This window comes from Cetorhinus maximus, chromosome 13 (assembly GCF_964194155.1).
Source record: "Cetorhinus maximus chromosome 13, sCetMax3.hap1.1, whole genome shotgun sequence".
Classification (NCBI taxonomy): Eukaryota; Metazoa; Chordata; class Chondrichthyes; order Lamniformes; family Cetorhinidae; genus Cetorhinus; species Cetorhinus maximus.
The window spans coordinates 42,686,628-42,711,036 of record NC_135891.1 but is presented as its reverse complement, the minus strand read 5'-3'; the positions used below and the strand labels follow the sequence as shown (position 1 = coordinate 42,711,036).

Below are 24,409 nucleotides of genomic sequence, written 5' to 3'. Positions count from 1 at the left end.
CGGGGACCCCCACACCTCCTCATCCTCTCCCGGTACGAGCAGGAGGCCTTGGAGCTCGAGAGGCGCCATGCACCTCGGTCAAGCAGCAGCGGAGAGGCTGGGGTGTAAGACGAAGGTAAGAGTGCAGTGCACAGAGGTGAGAATTTCGGCTTGTGCAACCATTCTAGCATCGTCTCTTCATTGATGTGAGCCTCGAACCTGGAATCCCCATTGATCATTGAAAGGTGAGGGCACCATGATGCAGATCTCCCTTGTCTTGTGTGATGACTTTAACTAATGACATGCCCTTTTTTTCCCATTTAGGTTCACCAGCGGGCGTTTGCCCTCCAGGCCCTGAAGGGCCACCCCTGACACTGGAGGTGTCCCCAAGAACCTGCATCACAGCCACTCTCTGAACCAGGCACCTGCGCAGATACCAGCATCTCGGTGGGCATTAGTTCAGTGGCTAGTTTCTCGGTGCACCTTGGTGAGGGCACTTCACACTCGCTTGAGGAGCAGGCGGAGGCAGAGAGTGCCCAGGACGCCGGCAGTTGGAGTACTGCTGAAGACCAGAATAATGCTCAGTCGAAGGCAGATGATGAGCCTCTAGAGTCATCCGTTAAGCAGCAGGTGTTGGATGTCCAGCAGGGTGTGTGGGAGGATCTGGCGGAGATCCAAGAGGGTATGCATTGTGGAGGAGTCCCTGTGTAGGTGAGCACTGTGTTGACCCTCTTGGCTGAGTGCAATGCCTCCTCCATGGAGAGACTGGTGACTCTCATGGAGAGGCAGCTCCAGGAACAGAATCAGGGGTTCCTGGGGTTGCGCTCAGGCCTGCAAGCCCTCACACAGGCACTGACCTCAGCTGGTCACTGTCCGTGTATGAGATGGATGGGCCACCCAGTATCCCAGCTAGGTGCCCATCCATCAATGGTGAGCAGGGAAGTCCACAGAGACCTCACATTGGTGCACGAGCTGCTTGTCGTCTCTGCGGGCTCCTCTCAGGGCGCTCTGGAAGATGGCAGCAGCTCCTCCACCCATCTGGCATCTGATGAGGCTGCGGTGACTGGGGAAATGCCAGCCATGGTACTAGCCGTTCCCTCCCAGGTGGGGCCAGCACAGGCTCCACTGGCCAGAGGACGGCCGCCAAGGTCATCAAGACCAACTAGGCAGCAAAGTCACTAGGCTGTCGCCAAGGCCGGTGCCAGCAAGGGGGAAGCACCTAGATGTAGCACCCATAACCATAAGTCTAAAGCACCTTAAGCACAAGAAGGACTGGTGACGGGTGATCTTTTGTTACCCCATTTTGCTTTTCTTTTTTTAATGGTGTGACTACCAGTATGGATATTGTTCTATTCAATACTGTGATTTCCAACATTAAATTACATTTGCTTTTGTGTTATTGGCCTGAGTATGCTTCATCTGTTTTGTAGGTGCAGGGTAGGCCAATATGTAATGCTGGATGTGGGTGGCTCGAAACTTTATTGCACAGGCACTAAGTGTATCTTGGGGGCCAAGGAAAGGGTCATTTCTGCGACCCAGGATGGAGACGGCAGCCCTAGCATAAGGTGGTAGTTCTTATCTGGCAGCCTAGCTGAAGGAGCATTGGATCAAGGCATCCCGGGTGCCCCTGCCTCCCTGGAGGCTACTGAGAGCTGGCTCCACGCCCTCAGATTCTCCTCACCGTGCTTCACTTCTGACTCACTACTGGATTCATCCTCTGGGGTCTGTACAGCTGCATCAACATCCTCTTCCACCAGAGGCTTCCCCCTGGCCAGTGCCAGTTGGTGGAGAGCCCAGCAGGCAACTACTATCAGTGACACCCACTCTGGGGGGTATTGCAGTGCGCCTCCTGAACATCCCAGGCATTGGAAGCGCACCTTGAGAGGACCTATTGTTCTCTCTACCACAGCCCTTGTGGAGGCTTGTATTGTATGTGACTTGTATTGTCACGCTTCTCTGCTTCTGTTCTTGGGTGGCGGAGAGGCGTCATGAAGCGCCTTTTCAAGCAGCCATCCATCCAGTCGGGGCTGGAGCGCTGAAGAGCCTCGGCGCATGGGAGTGCCTCAGGATGTAAGTGTCATGGGGCTGCCTGGGTACCTTGCACAGACCTGCAGAATATGCATCCTGTGATCACACACTATCTGCACTTTCATGGAGTGGAAGCCCTTCCTGTTGATGAAGGCACTGGACTCACCTACTAGCGCTTTGATGGTCAGATGTGTGCAGTTGATGGCACCCTAGATGCAGCAATCATTGCAAAGCCTCTGGCTTGCTCAGCCTGGCTGGTCTCGTCCGGACAGAAATGAATGAAAGTCAATGCCTGCCTGATGCGAGCTTCTGTCACCAACTTGATGCAACTGTGGACAGCTGATTGGGAGACTCCACACAGATCCACTGATCCCTGGAAGGAGCCAGAGGCATAGAAGCTGAGGGCCACTATGACCTTTAGAGACACTGACATGGGGTGTCCACCCACAAAGTCGGAGCTGATCTCAGGCCTGATCATCTGACAAATGGAAGTCACTGTCTCCCTGGAGAGACAGTCTCCTTTGGCATTGCATGTCGGACATATTGAAGTAACTGCATCATCACCTGTAAACCCTGGCAGCAGGATGGTGGCATCTTCTGCGGCCTCTTCCGCCTTGGACTACCAACTGGTCCTGCGCCCCTTGTGCCTGCGCCTCTCTTCCCACATGTTCATCCCCTGGAAGCTGACATGTGGCCTCCTCTCCCTTCTGTCTCTCTCTTCCTCCTCAAAGGTGGTGCCTCCAGCGGAGAGCACAATACCTATTACCAGGATAAGGGAAGGCTGTCTGATACCTGTAAGGGTCCACACAGTCTAAATCCTCAGGGGGCCAGGAAGACACCAATGATTCCAGAAATGAAGCCTGGAAATGCTAAGAATGAAGCCCCAATCAGAGATTAAGCTGCCAAGTCTCAATAAGTCACCAGCAGCAAGTTATCTCCATAACTCCTCACTACTCACAGTGGCAATGCTGCTGACCCTTCTTATCCCGCCTGTGGATGAGGTTTTGCAAATTGTGGGCTGGCTGCCTGCCTGTTTTGCCTATGCGACAAGTGAAAAATCACACGAGCTATGTTAAATCGCCGTCAGTTGGGTTGTCAAGGGCTTTATCTGGCCTGTTAATAAATGGCTGGCGTGGCTCTGAATCCAGCGCACACCCGCCGATTGTAATATTGCTCGGATGCGTGATGACGCCGGGACGCTCGCCTGACGTCATCGCGTGTCATTTTATGCTCGTTCGGGTCGGGCACGTGCCCTCCCAATGAGCAAAAAATTCCGCCCACTGTTAGCACAAGTTTTAATGAATTAAAATAATTAACAATATTTGATTACTATTTAATAGTGAAGTGGTTAGCTACAAAACGGAAGTGCCAAGGAATGGTAAACTGTAAACAAAGCTGTAAAATACTTGGGGGATGTAAGTTTTACCCTTTATAAATCTGATTCCGTGAATGCTAATACGCGTGTGGGGAAGCTTAGTCCGCGGAGTTTTACAGCAGCGGGATTTTCCGCTCCCGCCGACGCCAATGGGAATTTAGAATGGCTCGCCGGATTTTATGGCCCTGTCCCCACCGCGACGGGACCGTAAAATCCCAGCCAGTGTTCCCTTTATTTTTCTGGATAACATATCAAAGAAAATATTTTTACCAGCGATCAGTAGTGACCATCTTTTTCCTTTTGTGAATGTTTTGCTCATCAAATTTAGCTGATTGTATAATTGACAATAATAATGCTGCTGCATTACTTTGTTTAAATGTGCAATGCTGAGGGATTTAGTTCAAATTTGCAATTGCAGCCCTGTCCAAAAATGATAAGATATTAAGTGAAGGATAATATTGTTCCCATAACTAGCCAGCAACAAATAAATTACTAAAGGACTAAACTAGGCAAGGCAATATAAACACTTTTTCCTTTTATTAGGGAAGTATAGTTAATGGTACCACAGCTCTACAGCAATGAAACAATATAACCAGACCATCGATCCTCTTCAAGATATGACAGGACCATCACTACAAAAATTTCAAGTTCTTAAGCTGCACCCTGATACTTAGAGCAGGGAAGCAAGAAACTGCTGTAAGTACCGTCCTACTTAACACACTCTCGGGGTGAAACTCATCTTGGACAGTGGCAGTTAATTCTCATCAGTGACTTTAAGAACCATTTCACGTTACTTGCCCATAGAAAATTGGGCAAGGTATAAAACGGGCTGCTGATTTGCTATTCCCCGCTTTGCATTTTGCCCAAGACGAATTTCACCCCCTTTAAGTTTGTGTCCTCTATTACTTTTTATCTTTATGGAGTATGAGCAGAGTAGCTGAACACATCACAGTGCTTAGTTTCGTCTCATGTGCACCAAGGTTACGCCCAGTTCCTTGGTGCAAAGGTAAGAAATCAGTGAATGCCAGATCTCTACTCATTTGTGTTAAATGGGATAGATTTCGAACAGATCTAACAAGTCAAGACTAATGGTCCACAGCATCCATGAGGTGCTGTGGGCCATCAACAGCAGCAGAAATGTACTCAACCACAATGCGTAACCTCATGGCCTGGCATATCCCCCACTCTACCATTAGCATCAAGCCAGGGGATCAACCCTGGTTCAATAAAGCGTGTAGGAGGGCATGCCAGGAGGAGCAGAAGGCATACCTAAAAATAAGGTGTTAACCTGGTGAATCTATAACACAGGACTACTTGCATGCCAAACAGCATAAGCAGCAAGTGATAGACAGAGCTAAGTGATTCCACAACCAATGGATCTGATCTAAGTTCTGCAGTCCTGCCACATCCAGTCGTGAATCATGGTGGACAATTAAACAATTCACTGGAGGACGAGGCTCCACAAATATCGCCATCCTCAATGATGAGGGAGCCCAGCACATCAGTGCAAAAGTTAAGTCTGAAGTATTTGCAACAATCTTCAGCCAGAAGTGCCGAGTGGATGATCCATCTCAGCCTCCTCCAGAGGTACCCAGCATCACAGATGCCAGTCTTCAGCCAGTTCGATTCACTCCACGTGATATAAAGAAATGGCTGAAGGCACTGGATACTGCAAATGCTATGGGCCCTGACCATATTCCAGCAATACTACTGAAGACTTGTGCTCCAAAATTTGCCACACCCCTAGCCAAGCTGTTCCAGTACAGCTACAACACTGGCATCTACCTGTGTGGAAAATTGCCCAGGAATGCCCTGTACACAAAAAACAGTACAAATCCAACCCAGCCAATTACTGCCCCATCAGTGTACTCTTGATCATCAGTAAGGTGATGGAAGGGGTGATCAACAGTGCTATCAAGCAGCACTTGCTTGACAATAACCTGCTCACTGATGCTCAGTTTGGGTTCTGCCAGGGCCACTCAGCTCCTGACCTCATTACAGCCTTGGTTCAAACATGGACAAAAGAGCTGAACTCCAGAGGTGAGGTGAGTGTGACTGCCCTTGACATCAAGACAACATTTGACCAAGTGTGGCATCAAGGAGCCCTAGCAAAACTGGAATCAGTGGGAAAACTCTCCATTGGTTGAAGTCATACCTAACACAATGGAAGAGGTTGTGGTTGTTGGAGGTCAATCATCTCAGTTCCAGGACATCACTGCAGGAGTTCCTTGGGGTAGTGTCCTAGACAGATCCATCTTCAGCTGATTTATCAATGACTTTCCTTCCGTCATAAGGTCAGAAGTGGGGATGTTCGCTGATGATCGCACAATGTTCAGCACCATTCGCAATTCCTCCGATACTGAAGCAGTCCATGTCCAAATGCAACAAGACCTGGACAATATCCAGGCTTGGGCTGACAAGTGGCAAGTAACATTCGCACCACACAAGTGCCAGGCAATGACTATCTCCAACAAGAGAGAAACAAACCATCACCTCTTGACATTCAATGGCATTGCCATCACTGAATCCCCCACTCACAACATTTTAGGGATTACCATTGATCAGAAACTGAACTGGACTAGCCATATAAATACTGTGGCTACAAGGGCAGGTCAGAGGCCAGGAATCCTGCGGTGAGTAACTTACCTCCTGACTCCCCAAAGCCTGCCCACCATATACAAGGCACAAATCAGGAGTGTGATGAAATACTCTACACTTACCTGGATGAGTGCAGCTCCACCAACACTCAAGAAGCTTGACACCATCCAGAACAAAGCAGCTCACTTGATTGGCACCACATGCACAAACATTCACTCCCTCCATCACCAACACAGAGTGACAGCAATTTGTACCATCTACAAGATGCACTGCCAGAACTCACCAAGGCTTCTTAGACAGCACCTTCCAAGCCCACGACCATTACCATCTAAAAGGACAAAGGCAGCAGACACATGAGAACACCAGCACCTGGAAGTTCCTCACCAAGCCGCTCACCATCCTGACTTGGAAATATATCGCCGCTCCTTCACTCCCTCCCTAACAGCACTGTGGGTGCACCCACACCACATGGACTGCAGCAGGTCAAGAAGGCTGCACACCACCACCTTCTCAAGGGCAATTAGGGATGGGCAAAAAATGCTAGCCTAGCCAGCGATGTCCCATCAACAAATTTTTAAAAAATGTGTTCCCTAGGGATTTCTGAGGTTTAATAGACAGGAAATTAGGTGGGATATGTCACAGGCACCTGGTTCACCACATTTGATCCTCCTCTGTTCACTTCATCCGGATGTTTATTTCCTTCCCAAATATAAAACTGGAAAATGTGCCCTGGACGACTCCTTGTGGAAGCGGCAGAAGCACTCCTGCCATATCCTATTATCTGTTTAAATAGATAATTAGGAAGTCCAGGATTCTAAACGATAGTTTATTTTCCATTTACTTTAACAATAAAGTGAGTGAAGATAATTTAAATATCTGCTTTATATAACTTTCTGAGTTTCTATTCTTCAGGGGTGGAAACCATTTTGGAATAACTAATTAGTTAAAAAATATGAAACCTTCCTTTGCAGATGGGAAATACCAGTGAGGAAACTAACATCTTCCTGTCATCAATATCAAAGGAAGAAGATATTATTTTTGGAATAATTTATTCCATGTATGGTAAGAGCCAGTTAATAACATAATAAGCTACATTAGGCATTTTAATATACTCTGATAAATTTAATGTTGTAAATTTTAAATGGTCAGATTAGGGAGGAGCATCAATAATGGCTAAATTATTGAATTCAAAATGAACTCTGCGATGTGGAATAATTAAGAAAAACAGCAATTAGATTGATTTCCAATGTAAATAATTAATTTCAAACTTTTGGCCAGACATCTCACTGAATATTAGTTTAACCCCAGCACTTTGCAGCATTATCTTGTTTTGCAGAGAATTTAAGAATAATAAGATTCCGCTAATAACATTACAATGTTAATTCTAACAATGAGAATGTAATTGTATATAATTCCTCTTAAGTATAATTACATAATAATTTATACACCCCAATGCCATGGAAGCTCCTTACTATGTGATCTGAATTAGTCTGTGGAGAATCTATTAGTGGATTGAAGCATTATTCAGAATGAATTACACATCAGTATTATTTTGTTTCTATCCTGATGTTATTTTATAACAAAGTACTTTAATGCAATGACACTAACTATATTTTCAATTAGTCATTATACAAACTGCCATAAGAATTTGACATTTTTTATAGAAACCATCTTGTTTAATTTGAAATTTATAAGCATTGTAGCTAAGCCTCATACATTTAATACAAAATTTATTAGGCCAGATCTTACAAAGGGCGGCAATCACAGTCGGATCGTCACTCCGCTCTTTTTACTTACACTGAAATGCAGCCGCACCTTTCCCGCCCAACCTTTCAACTGGGGCCGGGGGAGAATAGTGCAATGCAGCGGGTTCCCAACTCCTTCAGTTGAGTACAGGAGAGCTGGGAGAAAGGAAGCCATGCTCCCTCTTTACAGTGCTGGCTGATGTAAAGCAGGGAGGTTTAAATGTTCAGCCACCTTGCAAAACCATGGAGAAGGTAAGTGGGTAGGATGGGGGGGGGGGGTGGGTGCTGGGGCGGGGGGGGGTGGGTGCTGGGGGCGGGGAGTGGGATGTAGGTCGGATGGTCGGGGGTTGAGGGTTGGCTGATCTGTGGGGTGAGCAGTGGGGTTGGGCAGATGGTTAGTGGGGTGGGGGCAGTGTCGAATGATCAATGGATCAGTGCAGAGGTAATCAGTGAGGGTAGGTCGGGTGGTTGTTGGGGGTTAGTTGGCGGGGGAGTGGGTGGACTAGTCAGGGTGGATACTAGTCGGAGTTTTGGGAGGGCGGGCAGGGGTTGGGAGTGTAGTCGGGGGGGAATAGTCAGGGAGGTAGGGGTTGGTCGGGGAGTCGAGGGTGGGTGGATATTCATGGGGGGTTGGCCGGCTAGTCGGGGGTGGGGTGGGGGGTAGTTGATGGGCGGGAGGGTAGTCGAGGGGTGGAGATGGTAGTCAGTGGGGTGGGTGGTGTAGTCGGGGGCTCCAGTGGGTGGTTGGGGGGGGTGTCAGTACTATAGTTACCCAGGAGTTAGAAGAGGTTTAATTTCTTCTACCCTTTCCTGGGCCTGAATTTTGTGCCTGTTGGGCAGGCACAATCTACTCCCAGCCAATATTGGGGAAGAAGCGTGATTTCACACCAGATGGCCAATTAAGGGCCGCCCAGCATGAAACATGGCATTTGTTTGGAGAAGCAATCCCGGTGGGGGGAAGGGGGGGAGCGTGTTGGGCACCAGGTCCAATGGGGACCCAGCGGGGTATTTAAAAGCAGCAGAGACAACATCCTGAAGGCTGCCAGGGGTTACATAGGGAGCTATGCTGCCAAAAAATTAAAGCTTGGGATATAATTATGGCATCTGCACCAGCTGGGCATACCAGACAGGAGGGCAGTGCAGGTGGGCGCTCTGGCCCCCCCACTGCCCCCCCCCCCCCACACCCACTGCACACCCCCCCCCCCCCCCCCCCCACCACCACCTGTTCTCTAATGAATGCCTATGCATTCTGGTCGAGGAAATAAGTACCAGGCGTGAAGTCCTAATGCCATGGGATGGCAAGAGGCCACCACACCTCACCAAGAAGGTTTGGATGGAGGTGGCAGCTCAGGTCAGCAGGCATGACGTGGTGCACCACACCTGGATACAGTACCACAAAAGGTTTAACAATCTTCTTTGCTCCGCAAGAGTGAGTACTGAGTTGGCATGGAATTGTGTATAGATGTGGTAAGGGGTGGCCATTCACCATGGTGCTCAGGGGCACAAGAGTCTGTGTGCCAAATGGCACTGAAACCTGCGCCAGCCAGGCCACTTGCCTTGAGATGCATTAATCTGATGTGCACCTCAACCTGGATCTCAGGGGTGGTGGGCCAGATTGGAATGGTGTTGTGGGTAGAGGTTGGATTAATGAATTCCCTTCTACCCGTTCAGAAGAGAAGCCATAATGCTGTTGAGCAAACCACAAATGGGTGGTGGGATGGCCAACCTCCTCATAATGATCAAATATGAGATGGATGCCTTGGAGCTTGTATACCATCATGGAGCAAGGTCTCCAGGTCGTGGAGAGGCAGAGGCCTCAGAGGAAGGTAAGAGTCCCGTGGCCAGATGTGAGACTGGCGGAGAGTGCAATAAATGTAGGATCACCTTGTCTCAAATGAGAATTTTTAAGGAAGGGTCACAATTAATTGTCCAATCACAATGTCTCTGTGAGGCAGTTGTCCATGGTGTCAGTCTGTCTTGCATGCACATTGACAATGTGATGATTTTCTGTACTGACATATTGTCTTCCTCCCTCAGATGAGCCATCCTCAAGAGGCTGCCAAGACCCCAAGGACCCACCTTTACCACCCAAGGAGGACCCCCAGCTAGATCCACCCACATCACATCCTCTCTCAGAACCAGGCACCAGCGCAGACACATGGATGTTGGTGGGCATTATTTTGTTGGCTCAGATGGTAATTCACTGCTGGGAGGATACGGCACACTCACATGAGGAGCTGGCAAAGGCAAAGAGTCCCCAGGGCGCCAGCATTCAAAGGATTGCTGGAGGCCAGGACCATGCTGAATCCGATGCAGATGATGAGTCTCTGAAGTCATCAATCAGGCAGCAGATGCTGGATGTCCAGCGGGATACGCAGGAAGATCCAGCGGAGACGCCTCAAAAAAATTCCACCCTATATGACTCAGTGAGGATTCTTCAATCTGATTGGTTGAAGAGCCTCACTAATTCTGGCCCTGCTCACAGACACCACAAGTCCCCAGTAGAAGGTGTTGGATCAGACACCAGAGCAAGCATCCACTTGTGGACAGCTGTCATCGAGGTGAACAATGAGTGCCGTTCCTTCACTGCTGATCAGCTCCTTTTTATGTGGTGTGTTTCAAATTACAAATCGAATCATGAATAGCAGTCAGCTGTACCACTCATGTTCAGCTGCAGCAACCCATCAGCTTAATAATCAATTTTTATTCCATTCATTTACCCACAGAATAGGAATGCTGTCAAAAATATGATTAGTTAACCTGATGTTATTCATTATTCATAATTCTTTACACATAACACACATGGTTCTTGAGAAGAATACATCCCTATAACTGGAAAAATGCAATACATAATATGTGTAAAGTTACAATTAAAAACTCATAAGTTATTGGACTTGTGGGGCAGAAATTTTCACTCGGCACGCGCCTGACTGCTCAAGTGTGAAATGACGTGCGTTGACATTGTCAACAGGCAGTTCTATGATAGTTGGGGCGGGGGGGGCACGCTGCCATCTCAGGCATGTGCCCGCTGAAAACGAAAAGGCCTGTTAAGGTCATTAAGTTAGCAACTTTTCGCTGCCTGTCCAATCTAACATTTGGCAGGCATACGAAAAGGCCAAGTGGCCTTTGCATTTTTTTGGAAACCTCATCCACGGGCGGGATGAGGTTTCCAAAAGCAAATAAAAATAAAATAAAAACTTAATTTTTTCATTAAAAACATGAACCTGCTCAGAGGCACATGAGGGGGCATGTTTTATTACATTTCTATGTTCTTTATTTTCTTTTAATATTTCCTCATCTCCCTGAGGCAGCTCCATGCCTCAGGGAGATTATGCAGCGCTCAGTTGCGCACATGCGTGAAGTTCACACTCGGCCCACTCACTCTCCTCCGCCCCACTGCGCAGGCAGTGCTCAGCACTGCCGCTCACGTATCACGCTGGGCAGTCCTTAATTGGCCCACCAGCGTGAAATCGTGGTGCGGTGCACGCCAAGGGTAAAATTCTGCCATTGATTTGGTTTAGAATATGAAAATACATAGGCAGTCACAATTTATAGGAATTAATTGCGTCATTTCCAAAACTGACACATCTAGCAGTCTATCAATTCATGGATTCTGAGGCTCTGTTTAGAGCTCTCTCACCCTGTCTTCACTTACCCACATTAAAAACTAGGCACGCTGAGTTGACCTGTAGATCTGAGCGCCAGATCCACAAATTGCCTTATCCAATGCTGTAAGAGCTCTTCTGCTTTATTGGAAGTCTATCAAGGAACATTTGAGAGCTAATTGGACCCCTTTCATTTAATTCAATCTGATGTAGATTGGTCCTATGCTGAAGTCACTAATTTATAAAAATGGACTCTTGTTATGTGCTCTGTTGTAAGATATGTATAGTTTGGTAGGGTTCATGAAGGAGTCCTGAGTCTTGTATAGTTTAAGTGCTTACTAACTACTGGTAACTATATTCATATGTACAGTAAAAGGTCTAAGCTAGGAGCTGTCTCCATGCTTGCCCCTGTACATGTCTCTGTCCCATACAAGACTGCCCTCTAGATTTGGGTTATGTATTCCTTTACATCGCAGTATGGGCGGTACTGTACCCAGTCTCAAGTTAACTCTTTCTATGTCAGACCCTTATCCTCCATACTCCTCCCTTTAAAAGATATGAATTTTTGCATCCAAAGTTGAGTTTGTTTTAGCTATTTGGACATTTGCATCCACATTGTTATTGGTGCATAACTTCCTCCTAGCTGTCATTTACCTCTACTCCTAACATCAGACCCAGGAAGACTTCTATTACCAGCTTCAGTCCCAATGCCTCAGCCCAAGTAGGTCCCAGATTATTTTCACTTATAGTTGCCAGCTTGTGAGAAACCAATGCCATTCGAACCCATGGGCAGAATCTTGCCCTCATCGGGTGGGCTCGGTGGGAAGCTGACCACCGCTCACAATTGGGGCTGGACAGCGGTTTAACGCTGATGGACCAATTAAGGCCTGCCCAGTGTGAAACATGCGCTGCAATGCTCAGCGCTGCCTGTGTGTTGGGGGGAGGAGGGCAAGTGCGGAAGTTCGCGCATGCATGAAAGTGCGCACAGGCAAAGCTGCCTCAGGGAGCTGAAAGTGTAAAAAATTAAAAATTAACAGTTATAAAATGGTAAAATGCATGTCCCCTCCTATGACTCAGAGAAGGGACATGTTATTAATGAAATGTTAAAATTTTTATTTTATTTTTAATTGCTGTTGGAAACTTCATTCCACCTGTGGATGAAGTTTCCTAAAAAGTGCAAAGACCGCTTGGCCCTTTGGTTGGACGAGCGGGCAGCAAAAAATTTCTTTCAATTCCACTTTAATGGCCTTAACAGGCCTTTTAATTGTCGGCGGGCGTGTTGCTGACTCCTGCCCGCGCCCGCCGACCAAAATATCGCGCAAATGCATGATGTCATCGCACATCATTTTATGCTTGTTTGGGTCAGGTGCGTGTGTAATATTCTGGCCCATGTCTTACCTCCCTTTACATTCCTGCTCCAGTTCCAATAACTTTGCGATCACACAGAATGAGCAGTTTATCTGTAAGAACGCAAATAAGATAAAGAGTAAGGGATCAGTAAAAGAGAATCAAAAGGGAAGGAGATAAACGTAGAAGTAACAGGGAGAGAAACAGAATTAGTATAAGCGAGAGAAGTGAAGGAAAGAAAATCGAAAGTGGTAGAAATGAAAGGAGAGGGATGCAGAGCTGATAGGAAGAGAAAATGAAGTAATGGAGAAAGGAGAGTGGCAAGGAATGAATCAGAAGTGAAGAGAAAAGAAATAAAAGTTAATAGGGAGAGACGGAAAATGCAAGAGAAGAGAGAGAAAAAAACAGGAAAGGGTGAATAACATTGTAAGCTTTAAATTTAATGTTTTGCAGACTTACTTGTACCTGGATCAATATTTGTGAGATTAAAAAGCTTTGAGAATTTTCTGACTGGCCCTAGCCCATAAAAAACATGATGTGGCCTGAATCATGAAAACCCTGCTTTAAGCTGCTAATATTATGTCCTGTCTGTGATTTTTGCTTCTGGCCACCTTAAACATTTGCTCAATCAGGATTGATGAAATGGAAACACTGGAAAGACACACAATGATTGGAGAAGCATAAAGATCTTGTTATATTCTGAAACTTTTATCCGCAAGTGATTGCAATCATCCAGTTCCTGCCAAACTAGCGTGTGGGTATGCTAGTTTATTGTAGTGGTATGTGTCTAGTCTCTGGTGTTCTGGTCAATGAGTGGCATTGATTTCTGGTAAGATGCCTAGTGTGCAAGCAGTTGCCATTGATATAGCATGGAAATTGAGTTTCATGATAGAATTCAGACAATTCTCAATAGTTCAGTGGCAGATGTATAATTTAACATGTATCTAAATACCTAGTGGTTTATTAGTATATGTTCCAGACTTTCAGATGCTAAACAAACTAATTTTTCCATGTCACGGGTGTCTTAATATATCAAATTTGGATCTAGTGAATCCAAATTTCAGATACTTCATGATATATTTTCCAATCATTGGGCATAAAGTGTTGAACCCATTGTAAAAGAGTGGGTCAACATCCTTTGCTTCAGATTTCCTCCCATTTAACATCTGACCCAATTTTCTGGATTAGGTTTGCACTAAGACTTATTGTGCTGTGTTCTGGCTGCAGCAGGGGCAGAAAGGGGTGAAAGAAGAGTTAATGAGCTGGAAGAACCTTGAAAAATGGGGCAACCGGCCAGAGAGGGTGACCCGAGGCTTTTTGATGCACCACTGAATGCTTTGTTGCAGGAGGTGCACAGGGGGAGAGAGACCCTTTTCCTTCAGGGGACCAGAAGTCCCTTTAGGCAGGCACTAATAAGGCAGTGGAAGTAGCCATCATGGTCAATGCCAGCAGTCAAGCCCTGAGGAGCTTAATGATGAATAGACAAGGTCAAGTCAATACATCTTCATATCCCATTTATTTACAAATGAATCACTAGCCTCATTTTCTGCTCCATTCACCACACCCCCTTTATTCACATACTGATAATCCTCTATCAACTACAACTCATGCTCAACATTCTGTCTCACTTCACCCTTACACAATTAGCATGACTGCAAGCTTCACAGTCACATCTCACAGGTTGCACATGCTGCCAGCTATTCAACTGTGGCAGGCACATTACCCAAACACAGTGCAGCACACTGACATATTTCTTTCTTGCAGGACAAGGTGGCTCATAATCAGAGGCATTCAAAGTGGAGCGGGGGAGGGGTGGCACACAGAGCAGCATTTCCTCATCCCAATGGAGGAGATGCTGTTTGCTACCAATGGAGTGTCTACAACTGAGGCTGGAAGCTGATGGTATATCACTAGTTAGTCTTCCTTCTCACATTCCACTTCCCCTCATCACATACTCTCTTCTGCAGATGGTGCAGCCACACACCTCTTATTTTCCCCAGCTTCCTTCACTCCAACCCTACCTTTTTGCATTTGTGCTTTACAATCCCCAAGAACTGCTACTTTGGGAAGAACTGGTGCAGAAGCATGAAGTCCTAGAGGAAGAAAAGGCTGATGAGGGAGGAACATCGTCACTCACTTGCAGACAACAGCTCAGATATTGACACTGTGTGTACTTTAGAGAGTAGAACAGGGGAAGGACCTGCACTTTGTGACTGACTGGGCACAAGTGGGCTGCAGCCAGGCCAGGAGGAAAGGGTAGCATGGTTGCTAACTCACCAGAGGGTGAGCTCACATATGAGTTTTGCTGCAGAGGAGTCAGATGAGGAACGTTGATGAAGCAATGAATAGAGAAAACCTGATGGATATGCACACAGAAATGTTAGATGCATTAGTAGGCTGGCCAGAAAGCCTGCTATCAAGGATCATAGAGGAGTCCAGCTCCAACTTTGCAAACGGCTTTGCACAGAGCATGAAAGCCATGCTTTCCAGCATGCAAGTGCTGGCCAACTCAATAAGGACACTTGAAGACCCGACCATGATACAGCACCTATTGGCTGATGTCTCAGCTTCCATTGCCGCACAGGCAGAAGTCACCCAACATCTGGCTGTTGTAATGGAAGCTCGGACTAAAGTAAAGAATTCTCAGATAAAAGCAAAATACTACAGATGCTGGAAAACTGAAATAAAAACAGAAAATGCTGGAAAAACTCAGCAGGTGTGGCCACATCTGTGGAGAGAGAAACAGAGTTAACGTTTTGAGTGCGTATGACTTCGTCAGAGCTCTGCTGCCAGACCTGGTGAGTTTTTCCAGCATTTTCTGTTTTTATTTATCATACTGAAATCTCAGTTTGTTGCCATGCAGGCTTAGACTGCTGCCATCTTGGCTGTGGATACGACTGCTCAAAGGGGCTTTCAGAGTCTCACAGCAGTCCAGCAATCTGCTGCAGCAGACTAAAATTTTTGAGTCCCCCTCCCTGGGGAAGTGGCACTGACTCCATGCAGCATTATCCTGTTGCTCTCTTTCAGCATGACCGCATTTGTCATCCCGTCACCACCACTCCACCGTGCCTTTGCTGTAGCCTGTCAGCCGGCCAGCCTAGACTGCTGCCGCCCATGACAAGGTAGTGCAGCCCAAAGCTGCACATTCTAGGCCCACAGAAGCTCGATGTCACCCTATAAGGCCATCTGCAGTTCCCCTAATGAGAGTAGCATCCCAAAACTGCCATGCTGCTGTCACTGGGGTAGCATGGAATTAGAATACTAGGACAGGTAAAGGCAGCCACAGGACAAGCATTAAGAGAATGTACAAGGGTGATTAGTTGATTTTTGTACAGAATATTTGATGTTTTGGTGGATAATATTGGTATCGAATTGTTGTATTGTGATGTATTTATTTCACAATTTTGGCTGTGATGTAATAGAGCGATGGTAAGGTGTGGGGTTGTTGTACAGTAGGGTTTTGGGGTTGTATTCACAGGGCCCAGAACAGTATGAGGAACTCACGGATAGCCAGCCCATCCTTACCGAGGAGGCATCAGCTGCTTCCTCCTCTTCCTCTTCCTCCTCCTTCTTCTGAAGTGTTCACTGAATCGCTAGTGGCGAGGGCTGATGTCTCATGATGGTCAGGCTCTGAGAGGATGCAGCAGACCACCATAAAATGCCACACCATTCTCCCGAGTACTGGAGGGCTTCTTCAAAATGGTCGAGGCATTGGAAGCATTGCTTCAGCTCCCTAATTGTTTGCTCAATGATATTCTCATGACAGCATGACTCTCATGCTGGCCACGTATGGTTGAGTTGAAGAGTGGAGTCATAAGCCAGTTGTGAAGCAGATAACCCCTGCTGCCCAGCAGCCACCCTTTGGTTTGACATGATGACTGAAAGATTGAGGAACTGTGAACAGGTGCAGAATGAAAACATCACTAGTGCTGCCAGGATCCCAGGGCCTTCACCAGCATGATATGCTGAGCATGCTCACTCAACAACTGCACATTCAATGAATGGTAACCTTTGTGCTTTTGGTACACCTCAGATTTGAGATTTGGCACTCATAAAACTATATGTGCAGAGTCAGTGGTGCAGTGCACCATGGGGAAGCTTGCTATCCTGTCAAAGCCATGTGCACACTCCATTAGCTTCCCTGTTTAGAGAGAACACGATGAACTCCCTCCCCTGGCAGAAAGCCTCTGTCACCTCTCTAATGCAACAATTGATGGTGAATTGGGAGGTGTTAGATATTTTGCCTGCTTTGACCTGGATGGATCCTGACACAAAAAAAATTCAGGGCCATGGTTATCTTCACAGTGATTGGCAGTACTGTCCTCACCCTACTCCAAGGCTGCACGTCTGGTTCCAAGAGGCGGCAGAGTTTTGTGAGAATCTCCTTCATGAGTCATAGGTGACACACACACTACTCCTGGTTTAGGTGGAAGTAAGAGAAGTGCTCCTGGAAGACTTTAAGTGGATAAAAGAGTCCTTCAAAGAGTCCTTCTCCCTTTCCTCCTCCTCCCTCTACAGGCAACTTGTTCTCTTATTTGCTGCTTCTGCACCACCTCCCTCTCATGGTCTAGTCCAAAGTGGAATGCTACTATAGCAGCAATGATTGAGAGTAAGTAGTGTGCCCAGAGCTCTTGCAGTCAAAACCAAGACCTTTTCCACATTCAACATCACTCTCTGCAGACTTCACTGACTGTAACAAACTCCTTAAAACACCGTTACTTCCACAAACTCAGAGTCATTAGAAAGTAATCAATAATTAACCTGCTAGTTGATGATGATCCTTTTAAGTAGAGCTAGTGAGGTGCGTCTCAGTTCATAGCACCCTCACCTTTGAATCAGAGGGTTGTGGGTTCATGTCCCACTCCCGGAAACCAAGAACTGTGATTGTACTTGAAAGAGTTGCAATCTGTGACTGTTGATAACTCGAAAGAGTTTCATGTTGCAGAATGCATTTTCAGCTGTGTGTGTTTAAGAGAGTGCATTAACTAAAGCAGCGAGGTCCTAAATGGCTGCACTGGTATCAAATCAGCCTTACACGCTGACTGGCATCATGATCTGCTTACTCTGCATACACCCAACTCCTAATGCATGTGTTAGCACCTCCCCAAGATGGCACTTAGGGTGGAACACACCAGAAGTGAATGTGACTGGCAGGGGTACCATTTGATACCAAAATGGCACCTGTAGCCCCAAAACTAGGGGCACTATAGAATCCAATTTTGCAGCAATTATACCTTCCTGCAAACATTTTCTTTGGCTTATCAATTCAAGAAATTCAGTTTGCCTACTTCAGTTCGTTAATCTAAAAAAGCATTTCAAATAATCTGTTCTTGTTATTTTACAGTTAGTTGCAGATTTGATTCTTCCATGGGGTGCCTGCATGTTGGCTAGACCAGCATTTGTTGCCCATCCCTATTTTCCCTTGAGAAGGTGATGATGAGCTGCCTTCTTGAACCTGCAGTCCATCTATGCAGGTACACCCACAGTGCTGTTAGGTAGAGAGTTCCAGGATTTTGGCCCAGCAACAATGAAAGAGTGATGATATAGTTGCAAGTCGGGTTTGATAAGTAAATTTAGTCTGTTTAACAAGCTGAAGCTAACATTTATAATACACAATTATTTCTGTTATAATTATGATGTTTATCAGATTGTTATGTTTTGGGACCGTGTTTTAAATTTTAGGTAAAATGAAGGGGGTCATGTGACCTGTTCTGAAGTCTGCCTGACAGCAAGCCTGGGTGGTTTGATTGTTAGAAATTAAAGGGGTCCCAGATTGCTTTACTGCGAAGGAGGTGCAAGCTATTTACATTTGGAAACAATGGCAGTAGCCTTTGTGCTAACAGTGGATAGACTGTGATTCTCCAAAATCCCAGAAAAGTGTTGAGAGTGTTGTGTTGTACTTTAAACTGTCCATTTACTTTCAAGACAAAAGAGAGTTGTTGTCTCAAGGATAGCTAGTCAGCATTTCTAGCTGGATACAAGGCCCATGTGATTCATGTTGCCATAGAGTTGGGCTTTGTGAGGGGAAGCTTCTAAGATAACCTTGAACATTCATATACAAGGTTAGCCTGCCAGGATCCAGGAGAGAGAGAGCAGCAGTAGGCAGCAAGATGCTGTGTTTCACCACAGAGGAATGTGGGTGGGATCTTGCGCTCAGATTGAAAAGACTGAATTAATGAGGAAGTAAAATGAGGCCAGAAGATTCGCCTAGCTTACTTAGAAGTAGAATCTCTGGGGAAAGAAAGCACACTGTTAAAAACAGTTCTGAGATTAAAAGCACCCAGGTTGGAAAGAAAAAGAACAGAAGTAAACCCTCAGATGCTAAGAAGTACCTTAGCAACTTAGACTGGTTCCAGGAGAACTTAATTTCTACTTATAGGACAGTGTAAAGTACATCTGTGAAGTATGTTTTCAGTTGTGCTTAAAAGGAAAAGGAGTACGTTCTGTTTTGTGATTTAAAGTATAAGCTGCCTACGAAGATAGTGTTTAGTCATGGGGTGCTTTAAGCCTTTTGTTACAGTAAAAGTCTTAAAAATTGAAATCTTGTGTCATTCCTTCAGCTATTAACTGGAAATTCAAATTTCTTTCTAAAAGTTTTGGTCCCTATGGAGATCAGAAGACTTCAAAGTGAAAATATTTTAATTAATTTGGGTTTGACATGTAATGTGACTTGGCCCAGACATCCCACCTACAATCCTGATTGTTGAACTTCAGTTAGGGAAGCCCAGTTTCATTTTAATTCTAGATATTTCGAAAATGATCTGAAATGCACAATTTGCCTATTTGCCACAGGTAAAATGTCTTAAATTTACACGTAATCACTTAGCTGCCTGGATAAATGTAAAATTTAAGTCGTAAATTGCTAAAATGTAAATTTGAGGTTTGAATCAAGGAGAAAGAGAATCCAGAAAAAAAAGGTTAAAAAAATGGATGGAAGAGCTCGAATAAAATAAACAATCTATTTCTAGTGCGTTTTTAGTGGGTTTGAAATTAGGATTGTTTATTTTTAATTGTTATAAGTGACATATTTGTTCCAGGATGCATGCTGAATGACCACTGCTCTTAAAGTACCTGCATGCTGTTTTGTGATAGGTCATATTTGATTGCTTTTACCCATCACCATTTACCCATTGACACAGGCTTGTGCTGCCATGTGGTGTTCAAGTTGTTTGTCAATGTGAAACCTGCAAATAGTTTTTATTCTAGTGAGAGAGGGTCTTTGCAGTGGTCAGTCTCAATCATGTCCATGTTGAGGAGTACCTCAATGAGGGGCCTGGTAGGCCTGGATTTAACACGTTGGAAGGAGGCTAGGGGTCCACAGATTGAACAATTTAATGACCACAATCTAGCAGCAAAGCTCTGTTGCAACACTACGCAGGTAATAATCCTGCAGCACTGCTGTACATCAGATATTTAATCCAGTTAAGGTTCATGAGATCAATCTTGCTGGGAACAATTTTACTTGCAAACAAGGGATTATTGTCAAGATCCAGATATCCTGCACCTCATGTGGGCAAATACTTTCTTTCCCTGGGAATTGAAGTTCAGCACCCCCACCCACAACCCCATCTCCTTCCTAGTTAAGCATGCAGGAGGAACCCATTCCTTCACTCCTGTACTAAAAGTCATGCATTACCCTCACTTCATTTAAGATAATTTTGAAGGAAGAGATCAATAGGAGTATGTTATGCCTGTCATCGCTTTCATTTGTGCGAACACTTAAAAAGTATAAACTACTGATACATGTAGTATGGATACTCCCAAATGTTATGTCCAAATTTTTTTTAACAGCAAAAATATTTAATTTTCAGGTCAAGGGTGAATTGTGAACTTTTGGTACAATTTCAGTAAGTTAATGGTTCACAGCACACTTCTGGTCTTAAAGTGTGATTCACGGTATTTCAGTAAACTGGAGCATAATTAATGGCAGAAGATAATGGTAGCCTTCTAATTTTATCAGTATAACTAATTAGCAGATAGTCTATACAGTGCTTGCAGCTGAGACAAATACTTAAGGGCCTGAATTTTCAGCTCGGCGGGAGGGCGCGATTGGCGGGCCCAGAGGCAGTTGGGAAACAGACCGCCGACCGCGATCGGCCCCCGACCGCGATTTCACGCTAGTTGGCCGATTAACAGCCAGGCAGCATGAAACGTGTGCTGAGAAGCTCAGCACTGCCAAGGTGGGGCCAGGAGGAGGGTGGGCGATGATGTTCCCATGGGCCCGGGTGAGCGCTGAGAGAAAGCTCCCTGAAGGCAGCAAGCTGCCTCAGGGAGCTGCAGACCCGAAAACCATGAAATAAAGTTTTGAAAATCAGGACAAAAAATGTCCAAGCATCACAATCAGGCACCTGAACATATGGCTGATAAAAATGCTGTCCATAGATTTTTATTTTATTTAATAATGGAAACCTCATCCTGCACTTGGATGAGCTCTCATGAAAAATGCAATGTCAGCCTTGCCGATTCACCCATCCGCCAACCGTAAGGTTGGATGGACCATGAAAAATCAGAGTCAATTGTGCCGTTGTTGGGCTTAATTTGCCCTCTGAGTTGTTGGCAAGCGCGCTTCCAACTTTTGTGCATGCCCACCGGACAAAATATCGCGTGAGCGCGGGATGACGTTGAGATGCTCGCCCAACCTCTTCTCATGTGATTTTACACCCAATTGGGTCAGGGATGTGCCCGCCTGTGGGACGTAGAATTCTGCCCAAGGCTTTAGAATAAGCATCAATTCTTTAGAAACAGATTCTCTTTAGTTGATCCTGTCCTTATTCATTATTGACACACTTACACTTCCAGCAAGGAGTGTGATGAGTAGCTCATCTCTCTCCCTAGTGATGTGGAATTGACGAAATTATAGCTGCCCTATCAACACTTCAACTGAGATCAATTAAATCATCTGTGGGATGAAACCTGGAACCTTTGTATAGCTCAATAATCAATATCTTAACTAGCTAAGAGATTGGGAAGCAGCTGACAATCATTTGCAAGTGTCAAACTGCATTTAATATATGAAAAAAATTCATAAAGAATGAACTTGCTTAAGATCTCTTATGCCTCATTGTAGAGCAACTAAGCCAGTTTCTTTCGTCCACCATCAGAGAAATTACACTTTGGAAGACAATGCTTATTTCATATATTTATTTGGTCCAGATCGTATCCATCAGAAGAATCTTGCTGTCAGATATCGGTAACAAATTATTTGAAATGTTTGTAAAGGCGGATTAACAGACTGTATAATAAAAGGAAAATACTAAAGACGCTGGAAATCTGAAATAAAAACCAAGTGCTGGAAATACTCTAAACAACTATAAGACTCATGATGATTTAGGGAAAAATTGGTTCTTCATACTGCATTATACAAAAGGCATTCCCAGTTAATTCCATTTGATTTCAACGAGCTTGGACTGGATTGCAGTGGGGTCAGGAGTGGGTTAGGCAGGTCTGGCAGCATCTGTATCTCCCTCTCCACAGATGTTGACAGACTGGATAATTGACAAATATAATTTTGATTGCTGAAGCATTCCAAGAAAATACTTCAGTTGCTTCATAAAGAGGCATAAGAAAACTTAAGCTTCATTCTTTAAAACAAAATCGATGAAAAGCGGTTGACTCCTGACCTTGGAAATGATTGTTATCTGTTCTCCCAATTTCTCAGTTAATAAAGATGGTTATTAACTGAGATATACAAGATAGGAAGATCCAAGATTTGACCCCCAATATGTGTAGCGTTAAATAAAATCAGCATGAGTGGTGATAGTTATCTTCAGTGTCCTTTGGTTAGGGAGAGAAATACGAACTAGGTGTGAGAGGTTGGGAATAAGGGAAGGAACAGGCTTGGCTGTAATTGAATAGCCTATTCATGTTTATAAGTATGATCACAGATGACAAATTTGTTACTTAGGCAAGGTAATGGAGGATGCCAACCGCCTTCTTCTCCTTCAGGTACCTTAGAAGGCATTGGCAATCATGAGCTTCCATTGGATTGGTCCATTATTATGCTTGGCAAAGTACTGCAGTGATTAGCCGTTGCCTTCTGCAGTACAGCTGATCAGGAAACTCTCCTGCTCTTTACTATCTGACATCAGGTATATTGGAAGGATTTACAGGCTGATCATCAACCTGCTTGGCCATATTATGCATGCACCTTCCATGAGCATTAAGTCCTGAGGTGGGACTTGAACCTGGAGCTCCTGGTCCAGAGGTACGGTTGCTACCACCATGCCACAAAACCTCATGGTGACTACCTTATTTATTCTAAATAAAGAATGTAAATAAACTATGAATCGATTACAAAGAGATGCCTGGAATATGTAACTATATCAGACTTATGACATTATAGCTAACAGGCAATGGGGAATATTTCCTTGATACAGGTGATTTGATTGTACCATGTAATGAAAATACAAACAAATGCATTAAAAATGAGCCAATTATAGGGAATAATCTTGCTCATATTTAAACAATAAGGTTATGCAATTCAATGATGAGGTGATCGACCATCTACTTTGTGATTATCCTATGTTAAACAATTAATAAGGTGACCAGATTCCCTGAACTAACTTTGTTAGTGTCAACGTTAAAGTTATTGTTATATTGAGAAAAAGGAATCTTAAGTCAAAGATATAAGAGGAATCAAATTCAACATAAAATTTTAGAGCTGTTGGTCTGGATTTTGTGGTCAGCGGTGATGAATGGCATTTATTGTTCATTACACTGATAGTTACCAATAGATTTTTCATGGGTTTTTAAGCAGCAGCTTTTGGTTACTAAAGATCCTTTCAAGCATAGCATCCTCTACAGGGCATGTGTGAGCAAGGCAAGCAACAGCATGTCTCTTCAACCAATCAGATTGAAGAATCCTCACTGAGGCAAGCAGAATCTGAAACAAGGAAGTAAAAATTAGATTATTTAATTCAATGTAAAGCATGTACAGAAAGTGAAATTAAGTTATGGAAAGAAAGATGGATTCAGAAAGAGAAAAATGCCAGAAAGAAAAATGTAAAAGAAAATAATTTTTAATTTTTGAAGAATCTCTGACAATAATTAAAATCTGAAGGAATGAGGCTCCACATCTGTAAAAGTAACCTTTCAGTACCAATAAGATTGTTTGGTTGTAATTAAGACTTATGCAGTTAAAAATTCACTTACATCTGAATACATGGCTGTTAACTTTCTCTTGTGTTTTTTTTAATTATTCATTTATGGGATGTGAGCATCGCTGGATGGGCCAGCATTTGCCCGCCTCTAATTGCCCTTGAGAAGGCAGTGGTGAACTGCCTTCTTGAACCACTGCAGTCCATGTGGTGTAGATACATCCACAGTTCTGTTGGGGAAGGAGTTCTAGGATTTTGACCCAGCGACAGTGAAAGAACGACAATATATTTCCTAGTCAGGATGGTGAGTGGCTTGGAGGGGAACTTCCAGGTGGAGGTGTTCCCATGTGTCTGCTACCATTGTCCTTCTAGATGGTAGTGGTCATGGGTTTGGAAGGTGCTGTCTAAGGAGCCTTGGTGAGTTCCTGCAGTGCATCTTGCAGATTGTACACACTGCTGCCACTGTGTGTCGCTGGTGGAGGGAGTGAATGTTTGTGGATGTGGTGCCAGTCAAGCGGGTTGCTTTGTCCTGGATGGTGTCAAGCTTCTTGACTGTTGTTGGAGCTGTACTCATCCAGGCAAGTGGGGAGTATTCCATCACACTCCTGACTTGTGCCTTGTAGATGGTGGATGGGC

General features: G+C 44.9%; 1 protein-coding gene across 2 annotated transcripts in view; it reads left to right on the top strand.

The window, feature by feature from the left end:
• Positions 1–24,409, top strand: part of LOC144689184 (opsin-5-like) — a 77,299-nt gene that overhangs the window by 26,493 nt on the left and 26,397 nt on the right. The window contains exon 2 of one of the 2 annotated variants that reach the window (XM_078556303.1): positions 6,952–7,042. In XM_078556303.1, coding sequence (XP_078412429.1) covers positions 6,952–7,042 — 91 coding nt within the window. Of the gene's footprint in view, positions 1–6,951; positions 7,043–24,409 lie in introns of those variants that run through there. The other variant, XM_078556304.1, reaches the window with a different exon arrangement.